The sequence below is a fragment of the Lepidochelys kempii genome, chromosome 14, assembly GCF_965140285.1.
Source record: "Lepidochelys kempii isolate rLepKem1 chromosome 14, rLepKem1.hap1, whole genome shotgun sequence".
NCBI classification, from domain to species: Eukaryota; Metazoa; Chordata; order Testudines; family Cheloniidae; genus Lepidochelys; species Lepidochelys kempii.
The window spans coordinates 45,080,779-45,106,069 of record NC_136393.1 but is presented as its reverse complement, the minus strand read 5'-3'; the positions used below and the strand labels follow the sequence as shown (position 1 = coordinate 45,106,069).

The following is a 25,291-nucleotide window of genomic DNA, read 5'->3' as shown; positions in this document are numbered from 1 at the left end:
AAGAGGGGCCGGAGGCGGGTGCAGGGGATGCCGGGGGCAGGCTGGGATGGGGGCAGGGGTGCACGGAAGGGAAGATGGGGCAATGGAGGAGCATCGGGGACTGTGGGGCTGAGGGGAGCGAGGTCGGGAATGGGGGAGGATGTGAGTGGGGGGCACAGCGAGGGAAAGGGGGGATGTGGGCAGGCGGGCGGAGAGAAGCTCTTCTCAGCTTTGGGAGTGATCAGGGGACTAACCCCTCAGGGTGCAGAAGCTACAAGGAAAAAACCCAACCCCCCCTCAACTCCCCCCCCACGACACACACACCCGGCTCTGAGTGTGTTATTGTCAGACACCCCTGTGGTGGTGGGGTCTGTGTGCCCTGAGTGTTGGGGGCTGCCCAGGGCCGTGGTCTGATTTCCCTGTAGGGTTCAGATCTCAGCCACACCAGAGTCAGACCGGAGTCACTGCTGGCTCAGGCAGAGGGGTGTGCGGATGGACCAATGGGATCAGCCTCTTCCTGTCTGTCCCTGCGGGCTCCCGGGGAGTCCAGGGCAGCTCAATCTTCAGGTGATGCCACCAGAGGGCTCCAGCTATTGGTAAGGGAGAGGGGTTACACTGCAAAGGGGGGAAATCTCCCAAAGTGGCCTTTCCTTTTGGTTCTTTCCTTTTTTTAGCATTTGGCTCAAAGATGCTGTTACTGGGAGGGCCTGAAGAGTCTGGGGGGAATCGGGGAGTGACGTGGACAGAAGTCCCTTCTGTAACCTCCCTCTCGCCCCGACAGGCTGAGGAATCAGGTCCACGTTTCACTAAAGATCGGCCAGTCTTCCAGGGGACAGAGAAGGGAAATGCTGTGATGGAGCCAGCTCAGGTAGGGGAGTCTCAGGGAGCTGCTGGGCGGGGGAGGGAGGAGTCAGGGTTTGATAAACCTACTGATTTACTAAGTAGGCCCATTGTGGCAGGGAAAGGGGGAGGGGACATTCCCCCATTTCTCAGGCAGGATATAACCACCTCGGCAGGGCTGGGAACATTTTCCAGGCTCCCCAGTGCTGGAGCCTGACCCCACTTGCCTGGGGCTGCTGTGAAATACGAAGGGAAGCTGTCGGGATTCCTGCCCCTGTCCCCGGCTCAGAGCTCTGCTTCCTGTCCCAGTCTGTGGCTGGCAGGCGTGTGGGAAATGAGAAGATCCTGGCGTGCTCCGTGTGCTGGGGCGGACAGGGAGCTCTCACCTTCTCCGCCCCCTGAAGTCTCCTGGCTGCTCTGAGCAGGGTGTGGGTGGGATTTTGCTACTCTGGCCCTCCCACAGCTTCATGTTTTTTTTTTCCTTTCCCCTGAGCAGTGGGATTGTGGCTGGGGCAGCAGGTGCTGAGTGGGGGACTCTTGGTGTTTCAGATGCCGGTGACTTTCGAGGAGGTGGCTATTTATTTCACCCAGGGGCAGGGGGCTCTGCTGGACCCCACTCAGAGAGCCCTCTACAGGGACGTCATGCAGGAGAACTATGAGACGGTGACCTCGCTGGGTAAGGGATTCCCGTCCCCTCAGTTATTAGAAGCTGTGGGGTCTGCGTGTCTTAATGTGGTCAGATTCTTCCCTGGTCAGTTGGAGCAGAGGCGAATGGGTTCCATAATGCACAGCTGCCATGTGAGAAATACATGCATTTCGGTGCCCTCTCCACTGGGACAGGGGAGTCAAAACCCAATGGACACGCTAAACCATCCCCACCCCTCCAGCTTTCAAAGGGGCATAAATCCGCATTGTCTTGTCTGTATTGTTTCTTGGCTGCACAAGCTAGTCAGCAAGGCCCCCAGAGCGCACAGATCCTGGGAACGCCTAGTGAGGGTGTAGTAATAATTCAACTCACCTCCCCAGACAACGTCCTCTGCGCAAGGGGGCCCAGTGACCCTGTTCCCATCCTCTTGGATTCCACGTTCCTCCAGCAGAGCACAGGGACAGGTTCCACTCACGGAACGTCCTTTGTGACAAATCCTCCACCGATGGTCCATGCACCCTGATCTGGACTCATTTCACCTTCTGCACAGGATTTCCCGTTCCCAAACCTGAGCTTATCGCCCGGCTGGAACGAGGGGAAGAGCTGTGGGTGTCCGATCTCCAGGATTTCAAGGACAGAAGGCTTCGGAGATGCACCAGCACAGGTGAGGCCTGACAGAGAAACCATCCAGGGAATGAAGGAAAAAGTTGAGAATCCCAAAATACGATGTGAGTAACGCCCTCAGTTCTTCTTCATCTCACCGAGAGCAGGGCTCTGGTCAGCAGATATTGCTCACGCCATTCCACCCTTCCCGTCTCTCCTTTCTTGTAAGTGTTAGGGTGGGATGTGGAGGCAGAATCGAATTGCTCAGTCTTTGTGTTGGCTTTTCCCTCAGTGCTATTCCTCTTTCTCCCCAGCACAATGACTCCTCTCTGGATTGTGTCTCTCCCAGCAGGTGCTGAGCGAGCGAGTGAGAAGAAGGAGGGGAATCATCATGAGGCAGTTCCTGGGGAAGTGGAACCACAGGGGACCTTTTTGGGAAGAGCTGAAAGGAATTTTTCCCCTTGCTGGAATCAGGGAGAAGCCTGGGGAAATTGGCACAGGTCAGAGAGGCTTCTGATAAACCAACCCAGGAAGAAAGTGGATGAATCTGTGAATGGTGGGGGAGGAGACGAGAATCCCAGAGAGCAGCAGACAAATCGCAAGGAAGAGACACCCTGGCACTGCCTTGAGTGTGGGAAAGGATTCATTGTGAGATCACAACTTGTTACACATCAAACAGTCCATACGGGAGAGAAACCATTTCAATGCTTGGACAGTGGTGAAAGCTTCAATAAGCGCAGAGATCTTAATGACCATGGGAGAAGTCACACTGTAGACAAGCCCATTCAATGCGTTGAATGCGGGAAATGTTTCAGTTCAAAGTCAGCACTGAATTCACATAAGAAAAGCCACACAGGAGAGAGACCCCACAGGTGCTTGGACTGTGGGAAAAGTTTCAAGCAGAAATCAGACCTTGTTCGTCATCAGGCAATCCACACGGGAGAGAGACCCCACAAGTGCTTGCACTGTGGGAAAAGTTTCATACGAAGGTCAGCCCTTGTTCAACATGAGGCAATCCACACAGGAGAGAGACCCCACAAGTGCTTGGACTGTGGGAAAAGTTTCATACAAAGGTCATATCTTGTTTATCATCAAGCAATCCACACAGGAGAGAGACCCCACAAGTGCTTGGACTGTGGGAAAAGTTTCATACAAAGGTCATATCTTGTTTATCATCAAGCAATCCACACAGGAGAGAGACCCCACAAGTGCTTGGACTGTGGAAAAAGTTTCATACAGAGATCAGTGCTGGTGAAACATCAGAGAATCCACACAGGAGTGAGACCCTATAAGTGCTTGGACTGTGGGAAAAGTTTCGTACGAAGGTCACGCCTTGTTCGTCATCAGGCAATCCACACAGGAGAGAGACCCCACAAGTGCTTGGATTGTGGGAAATGTTTCATAAGAAAGTCACATCTTGTTCAACATCAGGTAGTCCACACAGAAGAGAGACCCCACAAGTGCTTGGACTGTGGGAAAAGTTTCAAGCAGAGGTCATACCTTGTAAAACATCGGGCAGTCCACACAGGAGAGAGACCCCACAAGTGCTTGGACTGGAAAAAGTTTCATACAGAGATCAATGCTGGTGAAACATCAGAGAATCCACACAGGAGTGAGACCCTATAAGTGCTTGGACTGTGGGAAAAGTTTCAGATGGAGACCGATGCTGGTTCAACATCAGGGAATCCACACAGGAGTGAGACCCTATAAGTGCTTGGACTGTGGGAAAAGTTTCACATGGAGACCGGTGCTGGTTCAACATCAGAGAATCCACACAGGAGAGTGACTCTGTAAGTGCTTGGACTGTGGGAAAAGTTTCAGACAGAGATCATACCCCATTAAAAATGGGAGAATCCACACAGGATGAACGTGGTCCACTCCCAATGACTGATGAGGAGGGGTCAATACCAAGAGAGGGAAAATTGCTTTTGTAGTGAGCCCGCTTCAGGCCCAAATTGTTGGTTTTAAGTTTGCAAATGAATTGTCGCTCTGGAGTTTCTCTCTGAAGTCTGTGTTTGAAGTTTTTTGGTTGAAGGATGGCTACTTTTAAATCTGTTATTGAATGTCCAGGGAGACTGAAATGTTCTGCTACTGGCTTTTGTATGTTACCGTTCCTGATGTCATATTTGTGTCCATTTATTCTTTTACATAGAGACTGTCCGGTTTGGCGAATGTACGTGGCAGAGGGGCATTGCTGGCCCATGATGGCATAGATCACATTGATCGATGTGCACGTGAATGTGCCCCTGATGACATGGCTGATATGGTTAGGTCCTATGATGGTGTTGCTAGAGTAGATATGGGGACAGATTTGGCAATGGGATTTGTTGCAGGGATTGGTTCCTGGGTTAGTGTTTCTGTGGTGTGGTGTTGGTGAGTATTTGCTTCAGATTGGGAGCTGTCTGTAAGCGAGGACTGGCCTGCCTCCCATGGTCTGTGAGAACGAGTAGTCCTTTTCCAGGATAGGTTATAGATCGTTGATGATGCGCTGGAGAGGTTTTAGCTGGAGGCTGTACATGATGGCCAGTGGTGTTCTGTTATTTCCCTTGTTGGGCCTGTCTTGAAGAAGGTGACTTCTGGGTCTCCATCTTGCTTTGTCAGTCTGTTTCCTCACTTCCCCAGGTGAGTATTGTAGTTTTAAGAGTGCTTGACAAAGATCTTGTAGGTGTTTGTCTCTGCCTGAGGGATTGGAGCAAATGCGGTTGTATCTTGGGGCATGGCTGTAGACAATGGATCGTGTGATGTATCCTGGATGGAAGCTGGAGGCATGTAGGTAAGTATAGAGGTCAGTAGGTTTCCAGTATAGGGTGGTATTTATGTGACCATCACTTATTTGCACTGTAGTGTCCAGGATCTCTTGTATGGACTGGTCCAGGCTGAGGTCGATGCTGGGGTGGAAATTGTTGAAATCCAGGTGGAATTCTTCAAGGGCCCCCTTCCCATGGGTCCATAGGATGAAGATGTCATCAATGTAGCGCAAATAGAGGAGGGGGCGCTAGGGGACGAGAGCTGAGGAAGCGTTGTTCTAAGTCAGCCATAAAGATGTTGGCATGCTGTGGGGCCATGCGGGTACCCCTAGCAGTGCCGCTGACTTGAAAGTATAAATTGTCCCCAGATCTGAAATGGTTGAGGGTGAGGACAAAGTCACAAAGCTCAGCCACCAGGTGTGCTGTGGCCTCATCAGGGATAATGTTCCTGACAGCTTGTAGGCCATCCTCATGTGGAACATTGGTGTAAAGAGCTTCTACATCCATGGTGGCCAGGATGGTGTTTTCAGGAAGATCACCAATACGTTGTAGTTTGCTCAGGAAGTTGGTGGTGTCTCGAAGATAGCTGGGAGTGCTGGTAGCATAGGGTGTGAGGAGAGAGTCCACATCTCCAGATAATCCTGCTGTAAGAGTGCCGATGCCTGAGATGATGGGGCGTCCAGGATTTCCAGGTTTATGGATCTTGTGTAGCAGATAGAATACCCCTGGTCGGGGCTCTAGGGGTGTGTCTGTGTAGATTTGTTCCTGTGCTGTAGCAGAGAGATTCTTGAGCAGTTGGTGTAGTTTCTTTTGATACTCCTTAGTGGGATGGAGGACAGTGGCCTTTAGAATGTGGTAGAATCCTAGAATCCTAGAATATGAGGGTTGGAAGGGACCTCAGGAAGTCATCTAGTCCAACCCCCTGCTCAAAGCAGGACTGATCCCCAATTAAATCGTCCCATCCAGGGCTTTCTCAAGCCTGACATTAAAAACTTCTCAGGAAGGAGATTCCACCACATAGAATCATACAATATTAGGGTTGGAAGGGACCTCAGGAGGTCATCTAGTCCAACCCCCTGCTCAAAGCAGGACCAATCTCCCATTTTTGTCCCACATCCCTAAATGCCCCCCTCAAGGATTGAACTCACAACCCTGGGTTTAGCAGGCCAATGCTCAAACCACTGAGCTATCCTTCCCCCCCCAAAGGTACCACCTCCCTAGGTAACGCATTCCAGTGTTTCATCACCCTCCTAGTGAAAAAGTTTTTCCTAATATCCAACCTAAACCTCCCCCACTGCAACTTGAGACCATTACTCCTTGTCCTGTCATCCGCTACCACTGAGAATAGTCTAGATCCATCCTCTTTGGAACCTCCTTTCAGGTAGCTGAAAGCAGCTATCAAATCTCCCCTCATTCTTCTCTTCTGTAGACTAAATAATCCCAGATCCCTCAGCCTCTCTTCGTAAGTCATGTGTTCCAGTCCCCTAATCATTTTTGTTGCCCTCCGCTGGACTCTCTCCAATATTTCCACATCCTTCTTGTAGTGTGGGGCCCAAAACTGGACACAGTACTCCAGATGAGGCCTCACCAATGTCGAATAGAGGGGAACGATCACGTCCCTCGATCTGCTGCCAATGCCCCTACTTATTCATCCCAAAATGCCATTGGCCTTCTTGGCTACAAGGGCACACTGTTGACTCATATCCAGCTTCTCATCCACTGTCACCCCTAGGTCCTTTTCTGCAGAACTGCTGCCAAGCCTTTCGGTCCCTAGTCTGTAGCGGTGCATTGCATTCTTCCATCCTAAGTGCAGGACTCTGCACTTGTCCTTGTTGAACCTCATCAGATTTCTTTTGGCCCAATCCTCCAATTTGTCTAGGTCCCTCTGTATCCTATCGCTACCCTCCAGCGTATCTACCGCTCCTCCCAGTTTAGTGTCGTCTGCAAACTTGCTGAGGGTGCAGTCCACACCATCCTCCAGATCATTCATGAAGATATTGAAGAAAAGCGGCCCCAGGACCGACCCTTGGGGCACTCCGCTTGATACTGGCTGCCAACTAGACATGGAGCCATTGATCACTACCCATGGAGCCCAACAATCTAGCCAGTTTTCTACCCACCTTATAGTGCACTTGTCCAGCCCATACTTCTTTAACTTGCTGACAAGAAGACTGTGGGAGACAGTGTCAAAAGCTTTGCTAAAGTCAAGGAACACTACGTCCACTGCTTTCCCTTCATCCACAGAACCAGTTATCTTGTCATAGAAAAGTTGTAGGAAAGTTGCCTGGCAGTCTCCTGTTCATAATTGTTAGGGGAAATTAACCTAGTTAGCATATGTGACTCCATTTTGGGTTTCCTCTCCGCCGTTAACTAGAAGTGAGCACATCACGTACCAAGGAAGGAGGATCCTTCAGAGTGGACACCTGGACAGTTTCAAGATAAGGGAAACAAAGGAGACAGGAACTAGCGGACATGCCTGAAATAGCTGCTAATTCAGCGTTTTTGCAGGGGCAAGGTGGATTGGTGATAGATAAGGAGAAGGCCTGTTTGTTGGGTTATGTGCCCTGAGGCTCACAGGCAGGATGTTTTGCCAACAGTATCTAATCTTTGTGTAACCTGTAATCGGGGTCCCGCTCTGCTTAAGAGAACGGTACCACCCTTGAGCGTAATAAACCTACAAACGCTGAGACACTCTGCAGTCTGTCTTTATTTGGTTGCCTCAGCCTAGAAACGAACTGTACGTGTCCTAACTGGAATAATTCGTAACAGTTGCTGTGAAATAGGAAGGGAAGCTGTCGGGATTCCTGTCCCCGTCCCCAGCTCGGAGCTCTGCTTCCCGACTCAGCCTGTGGCTGGCAGGCGTGTGGGAAATGAGAAGACCCTCCCATTCTTTGTGTGCTGGTGGGACAAGGCGCTCTCACCGTCTCCCAGCCCCCGGAGCCTCCTGGCTGCTCTGAGCAGGTGCCTGTGGGATTCTGCTACTCTGACCCTTCACTCTTTTCTTTCTTTGCCATGATTAGTGGGACTGTGGCAGGGGCAGCAGGTGCTGAGCGGGGGACTCTTGTTGTTTCAGATGCCGGTGACCTTGGAGGAGGTGGCTGTGTATTTCACCCAGGGGCAGGGGGCTCTGCTGGACCCCGCTCAGCATCTGATGTGTTCTGACCAGTGTTCCCTCAGTTTTAACGTCCAAGTGCGGAATGAATTTGGTTCTACGCACCAGTATGTGACACATCATCTCCATATTGGCGCACAGAACAAAATTCATGGGGTGGGGGTGGGGCCGAGGGATTTGGAGTGTGGGAACTGGCTCAGGACTGGGACAGGGATGAGGTGCAGGGGGTGAGGGCTCTGGATTCAGGTGCGGGCTCTGGGGTGGGGCTGGGGATGTGGAGGTTGACGTGTGAGAGGGGGTTCAGGGCTGGGACAGAGGGATGGGGTGCGGAGGGGTGAGTGCTCTGGCTAGGCATGTGGGGGTTGGGACTGGGGATGAGGGGTTTGGGGTTCAGACTGCAGTGGAGAGAGGACTCCCCCAGCCCTCTCTCACCACAGCAGTTTGGGGCCAGGTCAGAGGCAGCTCTCCCCAGCCACGGCGGCTCCTGTGGTCCTGGGCCGGACTGAGGGAGGGGTTCCACTCCCCAGCAGCTCCAGTGGACCTGGGCCAAGCCTGGGGAGGGGCTCCTCTCCCTGCCTGCCTCCACGGCCCTCCACAGCCTGCAGTGCAGCTGCGTAGCCTGCAGGGAACACAGTTTCTGACCCCCGACCTTCCGTTAGCAGAGTGATTGCTAGTCCCTGAGTTCCCCCTTTGGGGCCAGGTTGTCTCATTCCCAGATAGTCAAGCATTTACTGTTTCTACATTTTATCCCTTATGGGCCAGAATTAACCAGATGCTAAAAAGGTGGGAGAAGGGACAGTAAAATGTGGAGTTTTCGCTTCTGTGCTATTTCAGGGCAACGGGGTGAGTGCGAGAGATTCCCTCCTTCCCCTCTCACTGTCACGCTCCTCTCTCCACACAGCAGCCTCTGTCCCAGCCATGGAAAGTTTAACCTGCCTCCGTTCTATCCCTCCATCTCCCACGGTGTCACGTACCACCCTGTCCCCGGCTCTCCATGCTTAGGAGTCACAGCTTTGATGTCTATGATCTTAGTCAGACTCCGGAGGGCTGGAGAAGGAAGTGTCACAGACACTTGGAGTGGGCAGGGAAATCTCAATGAACTTCAAAGCACAGTTGGACTTTCAGATCTTAGAGCCCCGTTTCCATCTATTGGTAAAATTACTTCCCGGCTTTTTCTAGGTTTGGTCCAGATCATTTGTAGATGGGAAGGTTGTTTTCTCTTTCGTTCTCTTTCTTTTATGATGATGCTAAAACTTTTGTAACTAATACAGCCGAATAATGAGGCTGGTGGCAGAGGGAAACTGGAGCAGCCGGGAGCAGTGAGCGAAGGGGACCCTGGGCAAAGGGCCCAGGGCAGGGAGAGTCCCTCAACCAAGAGGCCTTGCAGGCCAGACTGGGTGGGGGATCATAACCCTGACAGGAAGCAGCTGATGCTAGGAAGAAGGGTCCTACTACCTGGAGCCTGAGGCCAACACCAGAGTTAGTGTCCAACCCTGGGCATACCTGCAGCACAGCCAGGGCCTGGGCAGGAGGCCTTGGATGTGGGAGGGACAGACTGTGAAGTTCCCTGGCATTCCAGAGAGGGTTGTTTGGGGTTCACCCCCACAGAGCGGGGTGACATGTTTTCCTTTCATCTTTCCCACTTTTCTCTTTGTTTTTGTATTACTTGCTGTTTAATGCATTGTATTTGTTCTTAACTCTGTGCAATGATGAAGGAAGCATCCAGAGTGGAGAGAACACCCCACAATGGGGACAGCTGTCCTGAGTGATCCCTGGGCCCATCATTGGGGTTACGGGGGTCCAGAGTGGAAGCGGGCGGGGGGGAGGGGTCCTCGAGGTCATGCAGGCCTCTGGGTAAAGGACTCAGATCCTTTTGCTTGCCATTTCCTCTGGGGCTCGGTAGAAGTCAGAAAAGTTCCCCACACTAGGAGGAGTGTTCCCCCCTCTTACCTCTGTGCATATTTATTGGTTTCTAGTAAATTAATTGGGATTATAGAGGCAAGTGTCAGAGCGGGCACCAGCGAGAGTTGCTGGCCACCCTCTGAGGCCACCAAATTTGGTCGTGAGAATCCCTGGACAAGATGCTCATGATGGTCCCTTCTGACCTTGGAGCCTGTGAGTGTAACAGGAGCTGGGCACAGGGATGCTGATCCTTTCGTCAGTTGATCGCTAGGACCCAGGAGCGGCTGGGGGGCGGCTCTGGGGGGAGCGATCGCGGGGCTCAGGCCTGGCCCAGGAAGTGACTCGCAGCTGCTGCGGGGACTCTGGCTCCCGGCGAGATCCCCGCGCCCCGGCGGCTGGTGCTGGGAGCCCGGAGCCCGGGCTGAAGCCGGGAGAGGGGAATCTCCAGCCGGGCCCTGCCCGCTGCTCCCCGGGAGCCTCTCCCAGGGCAGAGTCCCCAGCCCGTCCAGCCCATACTTCTTTAACTTGCTGACAAGAATACTGTGGGAGACAGTGTCAAAAGCTTTGCTAAAGTCAAGGAACACCACGTCCACTGCTTTCCCTTCATCCACAGAACCAGTTATCTCGTCATAGAAGGCAATTAGATTAGTCAGGCATGACTTGCCCTTGGTGAATCCATGCTGACTGTTCCTGATCACTTTGCTCTCCTCTAAGTGCTTCAGAATTGATTCCTTGAGGACCTGCTCCATGATATTCTACACAACTCAGAGATAGATGTAGGTTTCATTTTTAGAAGGTACACACTATACATTTTAAAACAGTGATTTATTTTGAAAACTTTTCAGGTTAGTTTTACAGCTATATCAGACAATGAATGATTGTTTGGTTATTTCATTTCATTTATTTGCATTTGGTTATTTCATTGTTTGGTTATTTCATTCATGCCACGCGGTGGAGGAGAACATCACCAGACAGATGTTTAAATTGTTTTATTTCACTAAAACAACTACGTTAAGTATTCTGGATTTTTTTCTTCAACAGCAAAGATATAATATTTTAACAGAAAAGCATATGTCCATCGTTTCTCACATTTATCTGCAGACTTCTTCTCCTTGTCCAGATCTATTCCGCCTCCAACATTCTTCTATTCATTCAACTTTTTGAAACTTTGCACTTTTGGAGAGGGGTAAGGGATTGACTCTGTGTACACAAATTTGCAGGGGGACAATAGAGGTGAGGTCTGTTATTTCTCACCTCTCTATATTAATTGATTTTAAAACATTTTGGCTGTTCACAAGCATGTTACCTCTGGAGACACAAAGCCACAGTTTGAGAACTGGGAAACTAAGCATCTCTGATGGGATCTTCTAGACTGAGCACTGAGTCCCATTGGGTAGATGGAAAGATTAACCTAAATAATCTATACAGAAGCCTGTGGAACCCCATAAAATTGGGTCCCTAATCCATCAACTATTGGAACTCATGTACAAAACTTTTCTTAAACATTCCATGAATATATTGTCTCATACTATAGAATTAGAATTTACAATCCCTATTCCAGGATGAGATATCTTTGAGCTACAATGTATCTTAATTAAACGTATCTTTAGATAAGTTTTTTCCTCAAAAAGGTTTTTCATCAAAAAAAAAATCCAATTTAAATAAAAACACTGATTTTTGTTTAACTCATTGATTTTTATCCAGCCTGGGAAGCAGTGTAAAACATGCCCTGGGATGGAGAATTAAGCAGTTCAACAGTCCAGATTGTACCCTGGGGTACGTCTCACACCCGCTGTCTCCTGGGCCCCAGCATGGCACTGTTGGGCTTTCATCATCCTGGTCTTGAAAGACACGCTCAGCAGGGCAAACCAGAGAAGGGGAGCCAGCGGACATCCTCAACTCCACTGAGTTTGATTTTGGCTAAATCCTGAACTCCCCCTGGTACGTGAGCAGCTGCTGGGAGCTTCGGGCCCTTGAAATCAGGGCAGGAGCAGTAGCTGCAGCGGCAGCCGGGACCCCCGGGGCTCCAGCGGCGATTTAAAGGGCCCAGGGCTCCGCTGTGGTACCGGTGGCCGGAGCCCTTCACATCACGGGCCTGGGGAAGCTGCCCCCTGCCGGTGCAGTCAGCGGTGTCTTGGCTCTTGCCGGGTCCGCCAGACTGGATCAGACCGGCTTACTTTCACCTCTGCCAGTGGTCTAAACAATTATGCCACCCCCACTTCTGCTGTCTCTCCTTTTGCCTTCCCTCGCTCCCCCCTGCAAATCTGGCCCAGTCAGCTCAAACAACCAGAGGTTTTGGGCCAGTAGCCGGTGACCAGAGAGGCGGTGAGAGCAAGGCCTCTGCCAGCCCAATATGGAGAGAAGTTTGCCGCAGACGGGCTGATCAGCCAGCGGCCGGTGCCCGGTCAGTCCTGCAGGGAGGCTGCGAGCGAGACTGAATGCTGACAGGAGAAGTTTCGAGGCGGGGTGACCCCTTACTGCTGGGAGAAGCTCCCCGAGCCCAGGGGCGGTTGGGCCCCCAGGGGGCAGGGGCTGGGCAGGGGGCTGGATTACTGTGGGTTGATCGCTAGGACCCAGGAGCGGCTGGGGGGCGGCTCTGGGGGGAGCGATCGCGGGGCTCAGGCCCGGCCCAGGAAGTGACTCGCAGCCGCTGCGGGGACTCTGGCTCCCGGCGAGATCCCCGCGCCCCGGCGGCTGGTGCTGGGAGCCCGGAGCCCGGGCTGCAGCCGCGAGAGGGGAACCTCCAGCCGGGCCCTGCCCGCTGCTCCCCGGGAGCCTCTCCCAGGGCAGAGCCCCCAGCCCGGCCAGGGCCCCTTCCCGGCCCGGCCCCTGCCCCGGGGGGCCCCGCTCGGGGGGAAGGTAAGAGAGACCCTCCCATCCCCCCCTTGCAGCGGCCCCCCCGTCACATCTGGGCTGCAGGGGGAGGAGGATAAAGAGGGGCCGGAGGCGGGTGCAGGGGATGCCGGGGGCAGGCTGGGATGGGGGCAGGGGTGCACGGAAGGGAAGATGGGGCAATGGAGGAGCATCGGGGACTGTGGGGCTGAGGGGAGCGAGGTCGGGAATGGGGGAGGATGTGAGTGGGGGGCACAGCGAGGGAAAGGGGGGATGTGGGCAGGCGGGCGGAGAGAAGCTCTTCTCAGCTTTGGGAGCGATCAGGGGACTAACCCCTCAGGGTGCAGAAGCTACACGGAAAAAACCCAGCCCCCGCCCTCCCCCCGCCCCACACACACCCCCACCCGGCTCTGAGTGTGTTATTGACAGACACCCCTGTGGTGGTGGGGTCTGTGTGCCCTTGAGTGTTGGGGGCTGCCCAGGGCCCTGGTCTGATTTCCCTGTAGAGTTTAGATCTCAGCCACACCAGAGTCAGACCGGAGTCACTGCTGGCTCAGGCAGGGGGGGTGTGCGGATGGACCAATGGGATCAGCCTCTTCCTGCCTGTCCCTGGGGGCTGCCAGGGGAGTCCAGGGCAGCTCAATCTTCAGGTGATGCCACCAGAGGGCTCCAGCTATTGGTAAGGGAGAGGGGTTTACACTGCAATGGGGGGAAATCTCCCAAAGTGGCCCTTTTGGTTCTTCCCTTTTTTTAGCATTTGGCTCAGAGATGCTGTTACTGGGAGGGTCTTGTTGCCCGCACCCAGTGCCAGAGGCAAGCAACAGCGTTAGGGGAGGGGTTCGCTACCTGGTGTGCTTCACCCAATAATCACAACGGGGTGGAGAAGCAGAAAAGTTTATTTGAAGCTTTAAAAAGGTCCAGGGAGAATAGAATCTCAAATCCTGTACACAGAGCAGGAAGTTACAGAGGCTTTTATACATCCTTTCTTCAGCATACTTATCCAATAGCAAGCTGCCCTAAGTATCCATTTAGCCAGCCAATCCAGTTCCCAGCTAGTTTCCTTGTTTTTTGTATCATTTGTTAAACTATACATAAAGCTGCTTTATTCAGCATTGTTCATCCATATCTGCCCTGTTTGGCCTTGTTTAGTGTCAGGCAGTCTGACTCTGCAACATACTGTTGCAGATCCTCAGCATAACTGCTGCGAGTGCCTCCTGGCCGGGGTGGGGGGGCAAGGACACTTGGGCCCTGACACATGAGACTGCACAGCATAAGACTGGTCATACAAGCAATACAGGAAAAAGAAGTTTCAATAACAGGCTAAATAAACCACCCAGCCAAAACGACAAACGCCAGCCTGAAAACAAGGTTTGCAACGAATCGCTCTCTGGGGCAGTATAGGCAACCTATGCTCCAGCTCGGGCATGGGCCTCAGCCTGTACCACCTTTTCATAGATCTCTTAACTGCTATCATTTATATATACACACCATCGGGGCGCGACGAGGGCACAAACCCCTCCTTGGGATGCTAAGAGATAGTCCAAAGCCAGCCTGTTTAGGAGGGAAAACGTCCTGAGCTGCTGTACCTCTTTATTTAATGTTTTTACTGCTGACCCTAAATCACTAACCGAGTCCTTTAACTCTAAGGCAACTTTCTCAAGTACCATTTGCAGCCTTACAGTATAGCGGCCTGTGCATGCCATGGCTGGCCCGGTAAACAGTGGCGCTATTCCCAGTACAGAGCACCCTACGAGCTTCTCGGTTGTGAGGGAATTTTTTTATATTGCCCTCCAATGCCATAGTCAGTCGCCGCAGGGTCTTTTCTCGTGACTCAACAGAGGTGTGTCGGGCATTTCCAATCTTTCCTTTGGGCAGTGTGGCAGTTATGGAAAGATGAGGAACTCCACGAGCTATATAACAGCTACCTGTCCAGTTGGCCAGCAGCACCTTGTAAGCCTTTCGGCCACATACAAAATAGTGACCCTGTAGGGCCCAGTAAGGACTGTTTCTTAAGGGGGTTCCTGGGATATTTAAGGCTGCTTTTGGCTGTTTTTCCAAACAGTTCATATGCCCCTAAGGGGGCATCCCATCCTCCTGATTGGGTACAAGTGGGGGCGTTTCTAATTGTGCCGTTCAAATTACGCTCGCCATAGGGACCACTACAAACCCACCATTGGCTTGCTACATTGGAGATATTAACTGGATGGCAAGTTATATTTTCAAACCCTTTTTTTGTGGTAAGATTATGTGTAAGAGTTTCCCTAAAAGGGAAGGAACCATTATACCCACACTGCTGGCCTCTCCTTTTGGTCTTTATCCAATACCCATCAACCCACTGTGTAACAACACAGGAGCTTTTTCCCACAGGACGCCCATAGTGATCAGATTGGTTTCGGGTAAAACATAACACTCCCTCAGTGAGTACTGCAACTGAATACTCCTGGTCCTGATAGGTGGCTTGCTGTAAAGAGGTCTTATTCCAGAACGGGGAGTCCGTTCTTTCCCGCTCTTTGGTGGCGGCTAATTCTGCTAGGGTCAGGGACAGCATGTCAAGGGGCATTCCCGTTTTGGGGGACAGTGGAGTTGGAGCACATACCCAGCAATCAGTCTGGTTTGTTAAAGTAGCAATATGGTGTGCAAGCAAAACAAAGGAGTTATGCTCCCGATATGCACAGTTTGAAAATACCAGTACAGAGAATAACAATGTTACCCAATTAATTATCACCAGAGTCTTCCCAACCCAGGGTCTTCAGTACCTGGGTGGGCCCATTTTAGCGTTAAGGTGCCCGCTATTTGTGTCTTTTAAACAGTAGCTTTAGCCCAAGATTATTACTAGATGAGGAGTCAGCAGGTTGGACGGTCCACTGTTCTGCTGACGAGGGGGCGGGTACTGCCTTCAGACGAGAGTGATGGCTCCAGTTCTTGTGTCCCTCGATCTTTGCCGCTGTATGGGAGACCAGCAGGCCGGTCCTTTCCACTTTTCGTGGAGAGTCTCGTCTTTCCAGGTACGAACAAGCACGGAGTCACCGGGCTGTAAGGAGTGGACGGGAGAGTCCAAGGGGAGAGGCTGGGAATCCTTGGTATACCTGTGAAGAGACAAGAGAACAGCAGACAGGGAACACATATACTGAGACAAAAAACCATTACCCAACTCCCATTCCCCTGACAGAACCGGGGTGCCATTCATAGGCCATGCCCTTCCAAACATAATTCAAAGGGACTAAGCCCTAATCTACCCTTTGGGAGAACGTGGATACAGAGTAGGATGAGGGGCAAAGTATCAGGCCATCGCAGTGAGGCTTCTTGGCACACTTTTGAGAGATGCCGTTTAAGGGTCTGATTGGTACGCTCCACGACCCCACTGGCTTGCGGTCTCCAGGGCGTATGGAGTTTCCAGGGGATCTGTAAGGCATGTGAGATGCTTTGGATGATTTTTGACGCGAAGTGTGTCCAGTGGTCAGATTCCATCCACAGAGGGAGTCCAAAGCGAGGAATGATCCATTAACAAACTTGAGGGCCACTGTTCTGGCAGTGCAATTATAGCATGGGAAGGCTTCTGGCCATCCGCTGAACCGATCCACTATGACAAGGAGTATTTGAACCCCTGGGGTCCGGGGAAACTCAGTAAAGTCTATTTGCCACACTTGTCCGGGGCCCGGAGTGGGTTCTAGGGCAGCTGGTGGCACAGGATGTCCCGGTCGGGGGTTATTCTTTTGGCAGACTAAGCAGTCCGCTTGTACCTGGGCAGCCAGGGGTCGGAGTCCGGAAGTGAAAAAGTATTTTCCCATTAGCTGGATAAGTGCTTCCCTGCCAGAATGAGTGGTTTGATGTAGTTTCTGCAGCACTGGCCGGATCAGGCCCTTTGGTAAGAGGACCTTCCCTTCTGGGGAATGGAGCCATCCCTCCTTTTCCCGGAGACCGAGTTTGTCGGTTAGCTGTCTCTCCTCCCCAGAGTACTGAGGGGTTGGAAGCTCCCCTACTGATGGGATAAGGGCATGCATATGGGCGTTCTCAGCCTGAGGGGATGGCAGGGTGGCAGCATGCTTAGCCTCTCTATCCGCCCGGGCGTTACCTCTGGCCACATCTTGATCTTCCCTTTGATGGGCCTTACAGTGTACCACCGCCACTTCCGAGGGGAGTTGTACGGCTTCTAGGAGCTGGAGGATTTGGGGCCCGTACTTGACTGGGGAGCCTTGGGCTGTCAGCATTCCCCTTTGCTTCCATAGGCCAGCATGAGCGTGCAGCACACCAAAAGCATACTTTGAATCAGTAAAAATGTTGACCCACTTTCCTTTTGACAGTTCAAGTGCACGGGTCAGGGCTATTAGTTCGACAAGCTGGGCAGAGGTCCCAGCAGGCAAACCTTCAGCTTCCACAGTGTCGTGGAGGGTCACAACAGCATAACCCGCCCTCCTTTGCCCATCTATTACGGTACTGCTACCATCAGTGTACCACTCATAATCTGCATTTGGGAGGGGTACATCCTTTAAATCCGGACGGCTGGAGTAGTGGGCATCTATGATCTCTAAACAGTCATGTTTCTGTTCCTCTGTTTCTGGCAAGAGGGTGGCTGGGCTAAGAGAGGGGCAAGGCCGTAAGGTGACTTCAGAGTTTTCTAACAACTTAGCCTGATACCGAGCAATCCGAGCCTGGGTGAGCCAAAGCCCTCCCTTTGCATCCAATAAGGCTGGGACCATATGGGCAGTATAGATTTGCATAACCCCTCCCAATGTTAGCGTCTCAGCTTCCTCAAGCACTAGGGCAGTAGCTGCGACCGCCCGGAAACATGCCGGCCAACCCTTTGCAACCTGATCCAGTTGCTTAGAGAAATAAGCCACAGGACGTCTCCGTGCTCCTAACAGCTCTGTGAGCAATTCTAGGGCCACCCCCTTTCGTTTATGTACATACAACTGAAACGGCTTGGAGAGATCCGGCAGGCCCAGAGGCGGGGCTCTTATTAACTTTTTGTTCAGGATTTCAAATGCCCTGTCAGCCTCTGGGGTCCAATAGAAGGGGTCATGATCTGCTCCTTTTACACAGTCGTACAAGGGTTTAGCCCATAGTCCAAAAATCTGGGATCCATATCCTGCAAAAGCCTGCCATACCCAGAAATGCCCTGAGCCGTTTACGAGGGCTTGGGATAGGGACTTGAAAGATAACTTCCTTTCTTTCGCTTGAAAGCTGACACTCCCCTTGCCTTAGATGTAACCAGATCCCTCTCCACCTCAGACAACAGGGTTCTCAGGAGGATATTACAGTTGTCCGAGTCTGGCTTGTGACGACTGAGGCACCTCTCAAAGACTGAAATAAACCGGCTTGGGTTCGTGGAGAATTCCCCAGCCCGTGTTTTAAAAGCTGCTAGGTCTATTGGATTGAATGGCACAAGGGTGTAAACTTGCATGGTGGTAGCCTGACATCCATCTGCCCCTGGACAAGTCACAACAGTCTCAGTAAGCAAAGGATAGAGTCCCACCAAGGGGGCAGTCTCTGTAACCTGAGGCATCCTACCCTTATAAGGTGGGGGTGTGGGGGCCGAAGGGGACACCGGCTCTGCCATTACAGTGGGGGTGGGGGTCTGGGGACTAACATTAGCTACTAACGAACCAGTCGGAGTCAAATTAGAGTGCTGTAAAATATCTGGTCGAGTACATAAAGCCAGAAACAAATGCGCATACATATGTTCATTCCACTTTCTTGTTCTCTGACAGAACAGGAGTAACTGGAGGATCGTGTTGTAATTAATTGACCCTCCTGGTGGCCACCACTCCTGGTCCTCTAGTTGATATTGAAGCCAGCCAACTATACAGAATCGTTTTAATTGGCTCTTAGTCATCGGATCTGCACCAAATACCTTCCAGTTTGCTAGAATGTATTCTAGGGGCGTACACTGTGCCCTAACCCCCGAGCTCTGTCCCTGTCCCATACCTACAGGGTAACTCTGGGCGTCCCCAGGTTCCAACAGAGCATACAATCCGGATTTCAAAGGTTCCTACCTTATCCAAGGGACCGGTTCCTCACTGTCGCCCACAGCTGCTCCTCCCCTATGTCCAACGGACCGGTTCCTCACCGTCGCCCACAGCGGCTTCTCCACTATATGAGTGCGTTGCACCATTGTACACTCCAGGGTCGATCAAATCGCGTCTCCCCCGAGGCCCCCGATAAACTCACCAGTGCACGCTGGGCGTCGGATCTCGCTGCAATCCTCGACCTCCAGGAGGGGTCCGGGCAAGGCTAAATAGCAGCCTCGTCGCCCACCCAGGGACGCCAAAAGCTCTTGCCGGCACCGAGTGCCAGAGGCAAGCAACAGCGGTGGGGGGGTTCGCTCCCCGATGTGCTTCACCCAATAATCACAACGGGGTGGAGAAGCAGAAAAGTTTATTTGAAGCTTCAAAAAGATACAGGGAGATGAGAATCTCAAATCCTGTACACAGAGCAGGAAGTTACAGAGGCTTTTATATATCCTTTCTTCAGCATACTTATCCAATAGCAAGCTGCCCTAAGTATCCATATAACCAGCCAATCCAGTTCCCAGCTAGTTTCCTTGGTTTTGGATCATTTGTTAAACTATACATAAAGCTGCTTTATTCAGCATTGTTCATCCATATCTGCCCTGTTTGGCCTTGTTTAGTGTCAGGCAGTCTGACATGTTATCCTCAGCATAACAGCTGCAAGTGCCTCCTGGTGGGGGGGGCCAAGGACAGTTGGGCCTAGTGTGAGGGCGCTTATCCACACTCATGGTCTTCCATTCCCTTGAGTTACCTAGTGGCCATGCCCCAGTGTCCCCAACAGTCTGAAGAGTCTGGGGGGAATCGGGGTGAGACACGGACAGAACCATCTGTAACCTCCCTCTCGCCCCGACAGGCTGAGGAATCAGGTCCACGTTTCACCAAAGATCGGCCAGTCTTCCAGGGGACAGAGAAGGGAAATGGCTGTGATGGAGCCAGCTCAGGTAGGGGAGTCTCAGGGCGCTGCTGGGTGGGGGAGGGAGGAGTCAGGGTTTGATAAACCTACTGATTTACTTAGTAGGCTCGTTGTGGCAGGGAAAGTGGGAGGGGACATTCCCCCATTTCTCAGGCAGGATATCACCACCTTGGCAGGGCTGGGGACATTTTCAGGCTCCCAGCGCTGGAGCCTGACCTCACTTGCCTGGGGCTGCTGTGAAATACGAAGGGAAGCTGTCGGGATTCCTGTCCCTGTCCCCGGCTCAGAGCTCTGCTTCCTGTCCCAGTCTGTGGCTGGCAGGCATGTGGGAAATGAGAAGATCCTGGCGTGCTCCGTGTGCTGGGGCGGACAGGGAGCTCTCACCTTCTCCGCCCCCTGAAGCCTCCTGGCTGCTCTGAGCAGGGTGGGGGTGGGATTCTGCTACTCTGGCCCTCTCACAGCTTCACGTTTTTTTTTCCTTTCCCATGAGTAGTGGGATTGTGTCTGGGGCAGCAGGTGCTGAGTGGGGGACTCTTGGTGTTTCAGATGCCGGTGACCTTCGAGGAGGTGGCTATTTATTTCACCCAGGGGCAGGGGGCTCTGCTGGACCCCGCTCAGAGAGCCCTCTACAGGGACGTCATGCAGGAGAACTATGAGACGGTGACCTCGCTGGGTAAGAGATTCCCGTCCCCTCAGTTATTAAAAACTGTGGGGTCTGTATGTCTTAATGTGGTCAGGTTCTTCCCTGGTCAGTTGGAGCAGCGGCGAATGGGTTCCATAATGCACAGCTGCCATGTGAGAAATACATGCATTTCGGTGCCTCCTCCACTGGGACACGGGAGTCAAAACCCAATGGACAAGCTAAACCATCCCCACCCCTCCAGCTTTCAAGGGGCATAAATCTGCATTGTCTTGTCTGTCTTGTTTCTTGCCTGCACATAGAATCCCTGTTCATCTCCTGCCTTGGGAATAGCTCCAGCCATGGGGAGAGCTCTGGGCTCTGCAGGTTTAGAAAGAGGCAGGGGCTTAAGTGCAGACCTGTGTTTGAGTCAGCAAGGCCCCCAGAGCGCACAGATCCTGGGAACGCCTAGTGAGGGTGTAGTAATAATTCAACTCACCTCCCCAGACACCGTCCTCTGCGCAAGGGGGCTCAGTGACCCTGTTCCCATCCTCTTGGATTCCACGTTCCTCCAGCAGAGCACAGGGACAGGTTCCACTCACGGAACGTCCTTTGTGACAGATCCTCCACCAATGCTCCATGCACCCTGATCCGGAATCATTTCACCCTCTGCACAGGATTTCCCATTCCCAAACCTGAGCTTATCGCCCGGCTGGAACGAGGGGAAGAGCTGTGGGTGTCCGATCTCCAGGATTTGAAGGACAGAAGGCTTCTGAGGTGCACCAGCACAGGTGAGGCCTGACAGAGAAACCGTCTAGGGAATGAAGGAAAAAGTTGAGAATCCCAAAATACGATGTGAGTAACGCCCTCAGTTCTTCTTCATCTCACCGAGAGCAGGGCTGTGGTCAGCAGATATTGCTCACGCCATTCCACCCTTCCCATCTCTCCTTCCTTGTGAATGTTTGGGTGGGATGTGGAGGCAGAATGCAATTGCTCAGTCTTTGTGTTGGCTTTTCCCTCAGTGCTATTCCTCTTTCTCCCCAGCACAATGACTCCTCCCTGGATTGTGTCTTTCCCAGCAGGTGCTGAGCGAGGGAGTGAGAAGAAGGAGGGGAATCATCATGAGGCAGTTCCTGGGGAAGTGGAACCACAGGGGACCTTTTTGGGAAGAGCTGAAGGGAATTTTTCCCCTTGCTGGAATCAGGGAGAAGCCTGGAGAAATTGGCACAGGTCAGAGAGGCTTCTGATAAACCAACCCAGGAAGAAAGTGGATGAATCTGTGAATGGTGGGGGAGGAGACGAGAATCCCAGAGAGCAGCAGACAAATCCCAAGGAAGAGACACCCTGGCACTGCCTTGAGTGTGGGAAAGGATTCATTGTGAGATCACAACTTGTTACACATCAGACAGTCCATACGGGAGAGAAACCATTTCAATGCTTGGACAGTGGGGAAAGCGTCAATAAGCGCACAGATCTTAATGACCATGGGAGAAGCCACACTGTAGACAAGCCCATTCAATGGGTTGAATGCAGGAAATGTTTCAGTTCAAAGTCAGCACTAAATTCACATGAGAAAAGCCACACAGGAGAAAGACCCCATAAATGTTTAGACTGTGGGAAAATTTTCACATGGAGGTTGGCGCTTGTTAATCATCAGGCAATCCACACAGGAGAGAGACCCCATAAGTGCTTCGACTGTGGGAAAAGTTTCACATGGAGGTCGGTGCTTGTTAATCATCAGGCAATCCACACAGGAGAGAGACCCCATAAGTGCTTCGACTGTGGGAAAAGTTTCGTACGAAGGTCAAACCTTGTTCAACATCAGGCAATCCACACGGGAGAGAGACCCCACAAGTGTTTGGACTGTGGGAAAAATTTCATACAGCGGTCAACCCTTGTTAAACATCAGGCAATCCACACAGGAGAGAGACCCCACAAGTGCTTTGACTGTGGGAAAAGTTTCAAGCAGAAATCAGTCCTTGTTCGTCATCAGGCAATCCACAGAGGAGAGAGACCCCACAAGTGCTTGGACTGTGGGAAAAGTTTCATACGAAGGTCACGCCTTGTTCGTCATCAGGCAGTCCACACAGAAGAGAGACCCCACAAGTGCATTGACTGTGGGAAAAGTTTCAAGCAGAGGTCAGACCTTGTAAAACATTGGGCAGTCCACACAGAAGAGAGACCCCACAAGTGCTTTGACTGTGGGAAAAGTTTCAAGCAGAGGTCATACCTTGTAAAACATTGGGCAGTCCACACAGAAGAGAGACCCCACAAGTGCTTTGACTGTGGGAAAAGTTTCAAGCAGAGTTCACACCTTCTTAAACATCAGGCAACCCACAAACGAGAGAGACCCCACAAGTGTTTGGACTGTGGGAAAAATTTCATACAGCGGTCAACCCTTGTTAAACATCAGGCAATCCACACAGGAGAGAGACCCCACAAGTGCTTTGACTGTGGGAAAAGTTTCAAGCAGAAATCAGTCCTTGTTCGTCATCAGGCAATCCACAGAGGAGAGAGACCCCACAAGTGCTTGGACTGTGGGAAAAGTTTCATACGAAGGTCACGCCTTGTTCGTCATCAGGCAATCCACACAGAAGAGAGACCCCACAAGTGCTTTGACTGTGGGAAAAGTTTCAAGCAGAGGTCATACCTTGTAAAACATTGGGCAGTCCACACAGAAGAGAGACCCCACAAGTGCTTTGACTGTGGGAAAAGTTTCAAGCAGAGTTCACACCTTCTTAAACATCAGGCAACCCACAAACAAGAGAGACCCCACAAGTGTTTGGACTGTGGGAAAAATTTCATACAGCGGTCAACCCTTGTTAAACATCAGGCAATCCACACAGGAGAGAGACCCCACAAGTGCTTTGACTGTGGGAAAAGTTTCAAGCAGAAATCAGTCCTTGTTCGTCATCAGGCAATCCACAGAGGAGAGAGACCCCACAAGTGCTTGGACTGTGGGAAAAGTTTCATACGAAGGTCACGCCTTGTTCGTCATCAGGCAGTCCACACAGAAGAGAGACCCCACAAGTGCATTGACTGTGGGAAAAGTTTCAAGCAGAGGTCAGACCTTGTAAAACATTGGGCAGTTCACACAGAAGAGAGACCCCACAAGTGCTTTGACTGTGGGAAAAGTTTCAAGCAGAGGTCATACCTTGTAAAACATTGGGCAGTCCACACAGAAGAGAGACCCCACAAGTGCTTTGACTGTGGGAAAAGTTTCAAGCAGAGTGCACACCTTCTTAAACATCAGGCAACCCACAAACGAGAGAGACCCCACAAGTGCTTTGACTGTGGGAAAAGTTTCATGCAGAGGTCACACCTTGTTGAACATCAGGCATACCACACAGGACAGAGACCCCACAAATGCTTGGATTGTGGGAAAAGTTTCATAATAAAGTCACACCTTGTTCAACATCAGGCAATCCACACAGGAGAGAGACCCCACAAATGCTTGGATTGTGGGAAAAGTTTCATAACAAAGTCACACCTTGTTCGTCATCAGGCAGTCCACACAGAAGAGGGACCCCACAAGTGCTTTGACTGTGGGAAAAGTTTCAAGCAGAGATCAGCGCTGGTTAAACATCAGAGAATCCACACAGGAGCGTGACTGTATAAGTGCTTGGACTGTGGGAAAAGTTTCACATGGAGATCAGATCTTGTTCAACATGGAAGAATCTATACAAGAGAGAGACCCCCACAAGCGCTTAGACTGTGGGAAAAGTTTCAGACAGAGATCATACCTCATTAAATATGGGAGAATCCACACAGGATGGACGTGGTCCACTCCCAATGACTGATGAGGAGGGGTCAATACCAACGAAGGGAAAATTGCTTTTGTAGTGAGCCAGCCACTCCTAGTCCCTATTCAGGCCCAAATTGATGGTGTTAAGTTTGCAAATGAATTGTCGCTCTGGAGTTTCTCTCTGAAGTCTGTGTTTGAAGTTTTTTGGTTGAAGGATGGCTACTTTTAAATCTGTTATTGAATGTCCAGGGAGAGTGAAATGTTCTGCTACTGGCTTTTGTATGTTACCGTTCCTGATGTCATATTTGTGTCCATTTATTCTTTTACATAGAGACTGTCCGGTTTGGCCAATGTACGTGGCAGAGGGGCATTGCTGGCCCATGATGGCATAGATCACATTGATCGATGTGCAGGTGAATGTGCCCCTGATGACATGGCTGATATGGTTAGGTCCTATGATGGTGTCGCTAGAGTAGATATGGGGACAGATTTGGCAATGGAATTTGTTGCAGGGATTGGTTCCTGGGTTAGTGTTTCTGTGGTGTGGTGCTGGTGAGTATTTGCTTCAGATTGGGAGCTGTCTGTAAGCGAGGACTGGCCTGCCTCCCACAGTCTGTGAGAATGAGGAATCGTTTTCCAGGATAGGTTGTAGATCGTTGATGATGTGCTGGAGAGGTTTTAGTTGGGGGCTGTACATGATGGCCAGTGGTGTTCTGTTATTTCCCTTGTTGGGCCAGTCCTGTAGAAGGTGACTTCTGGGTCTCCATCTTGCTTTGTCAGTCTGTTTCCTCACTTCCCCAGGGGAGTATTGTAGTTTTAAGAATGCTTGATAAAGATCTTGTAAGTGTTTGTCTCTGCTTGAGGGATTGGAGCAAATGCGGTTGTATCTTGGGGCATGGCTGTAGACAATGGATCGTGTGATGTATCCTGGATGGAAGCTGGAGGCATGTAGGTAAGTATAGAGGTCAATAGGTTTCCAGTATAGGGTGGTATTTATGTGACCATCACTTATTTGCACTATAGTTTCCAGGATCTCTTGTGTGGACTGGTCCAGGCTGAGGTCGATGCTGGGGTGGAAATTGTTGAAATCCAGGTGGAATTCTTCAAGGGCCTCCTTCCCATGGGTCCATAGGATGAAGATGTCATCAATGTAGCGCAAATAGAGGAGGGGGCGCTAAGGGACGAGAGCTGAGGAAGCATTGTTCTAAGTCAGCCATAAAGATGTTGGCATGCTGTGGGGCCATGCGGGTACTCCTAGCAGTCCCGCTGACTTGAAAGTATAAATTGTCCCCAGATCTGAAATGGTTGAGGGTGAGGACAAAGTCACAAAGCTCAGCCACCAGGT

At 51.5% G+C, this 25,291-nt stretch overlaps 1 protein-coding gene across 1 annotated transcript; it reads left to right on the top strand.

Annotated features, from left to right (window-relative positions):
* Positions 1-269: 269 nt before the first annotated feature.
* Positions 270-24,192, top strand: LOC140897467 (uncharacterized). Its single transcript, XM_073310193.2, has 5 exons — positions 270-847; positions 1,369-1,495; positions 2,016-2,129; positions 2,418-3,499; positions 21,859-24,192. The coding sequence occupies exons 1-5, from the start codon at positions 668-670 to the stop codon at positions 23,809-23,811; spliced, it is 3,456 nt and encodes a 1,151-aa protein (XP_073166294.1). The 5' UTR covers positions 270-667; the 3' UTR covers positions 23,812-24,192.
* Positions 24,193-25,291: the final 1,099 nt, after the last annotated feature.

Coding starts and splice junctions, on each gene's coding strand:
- LOC140897467 (XM_073310193.2), top strand. CDS start 668: ATGCTGTTACTGGGAGGGCCTGAAGAGTCTGGGGGGAATCGGGGAGTG. Junction 2,130..2,417: donor TCGGAGATGCACCAGCACAG/GTGAGGCCTGAC, acceptor TGTCTCTCCCAG/CAGGTGCTGAGCGAGCGAGT. Junction 3,500..21,858: donor CACATCTTGTTCAACATCAG/GTAGTCCACACA, acceptor GTTAATCATCAG/GCAATCCACACAGGAGAGAG.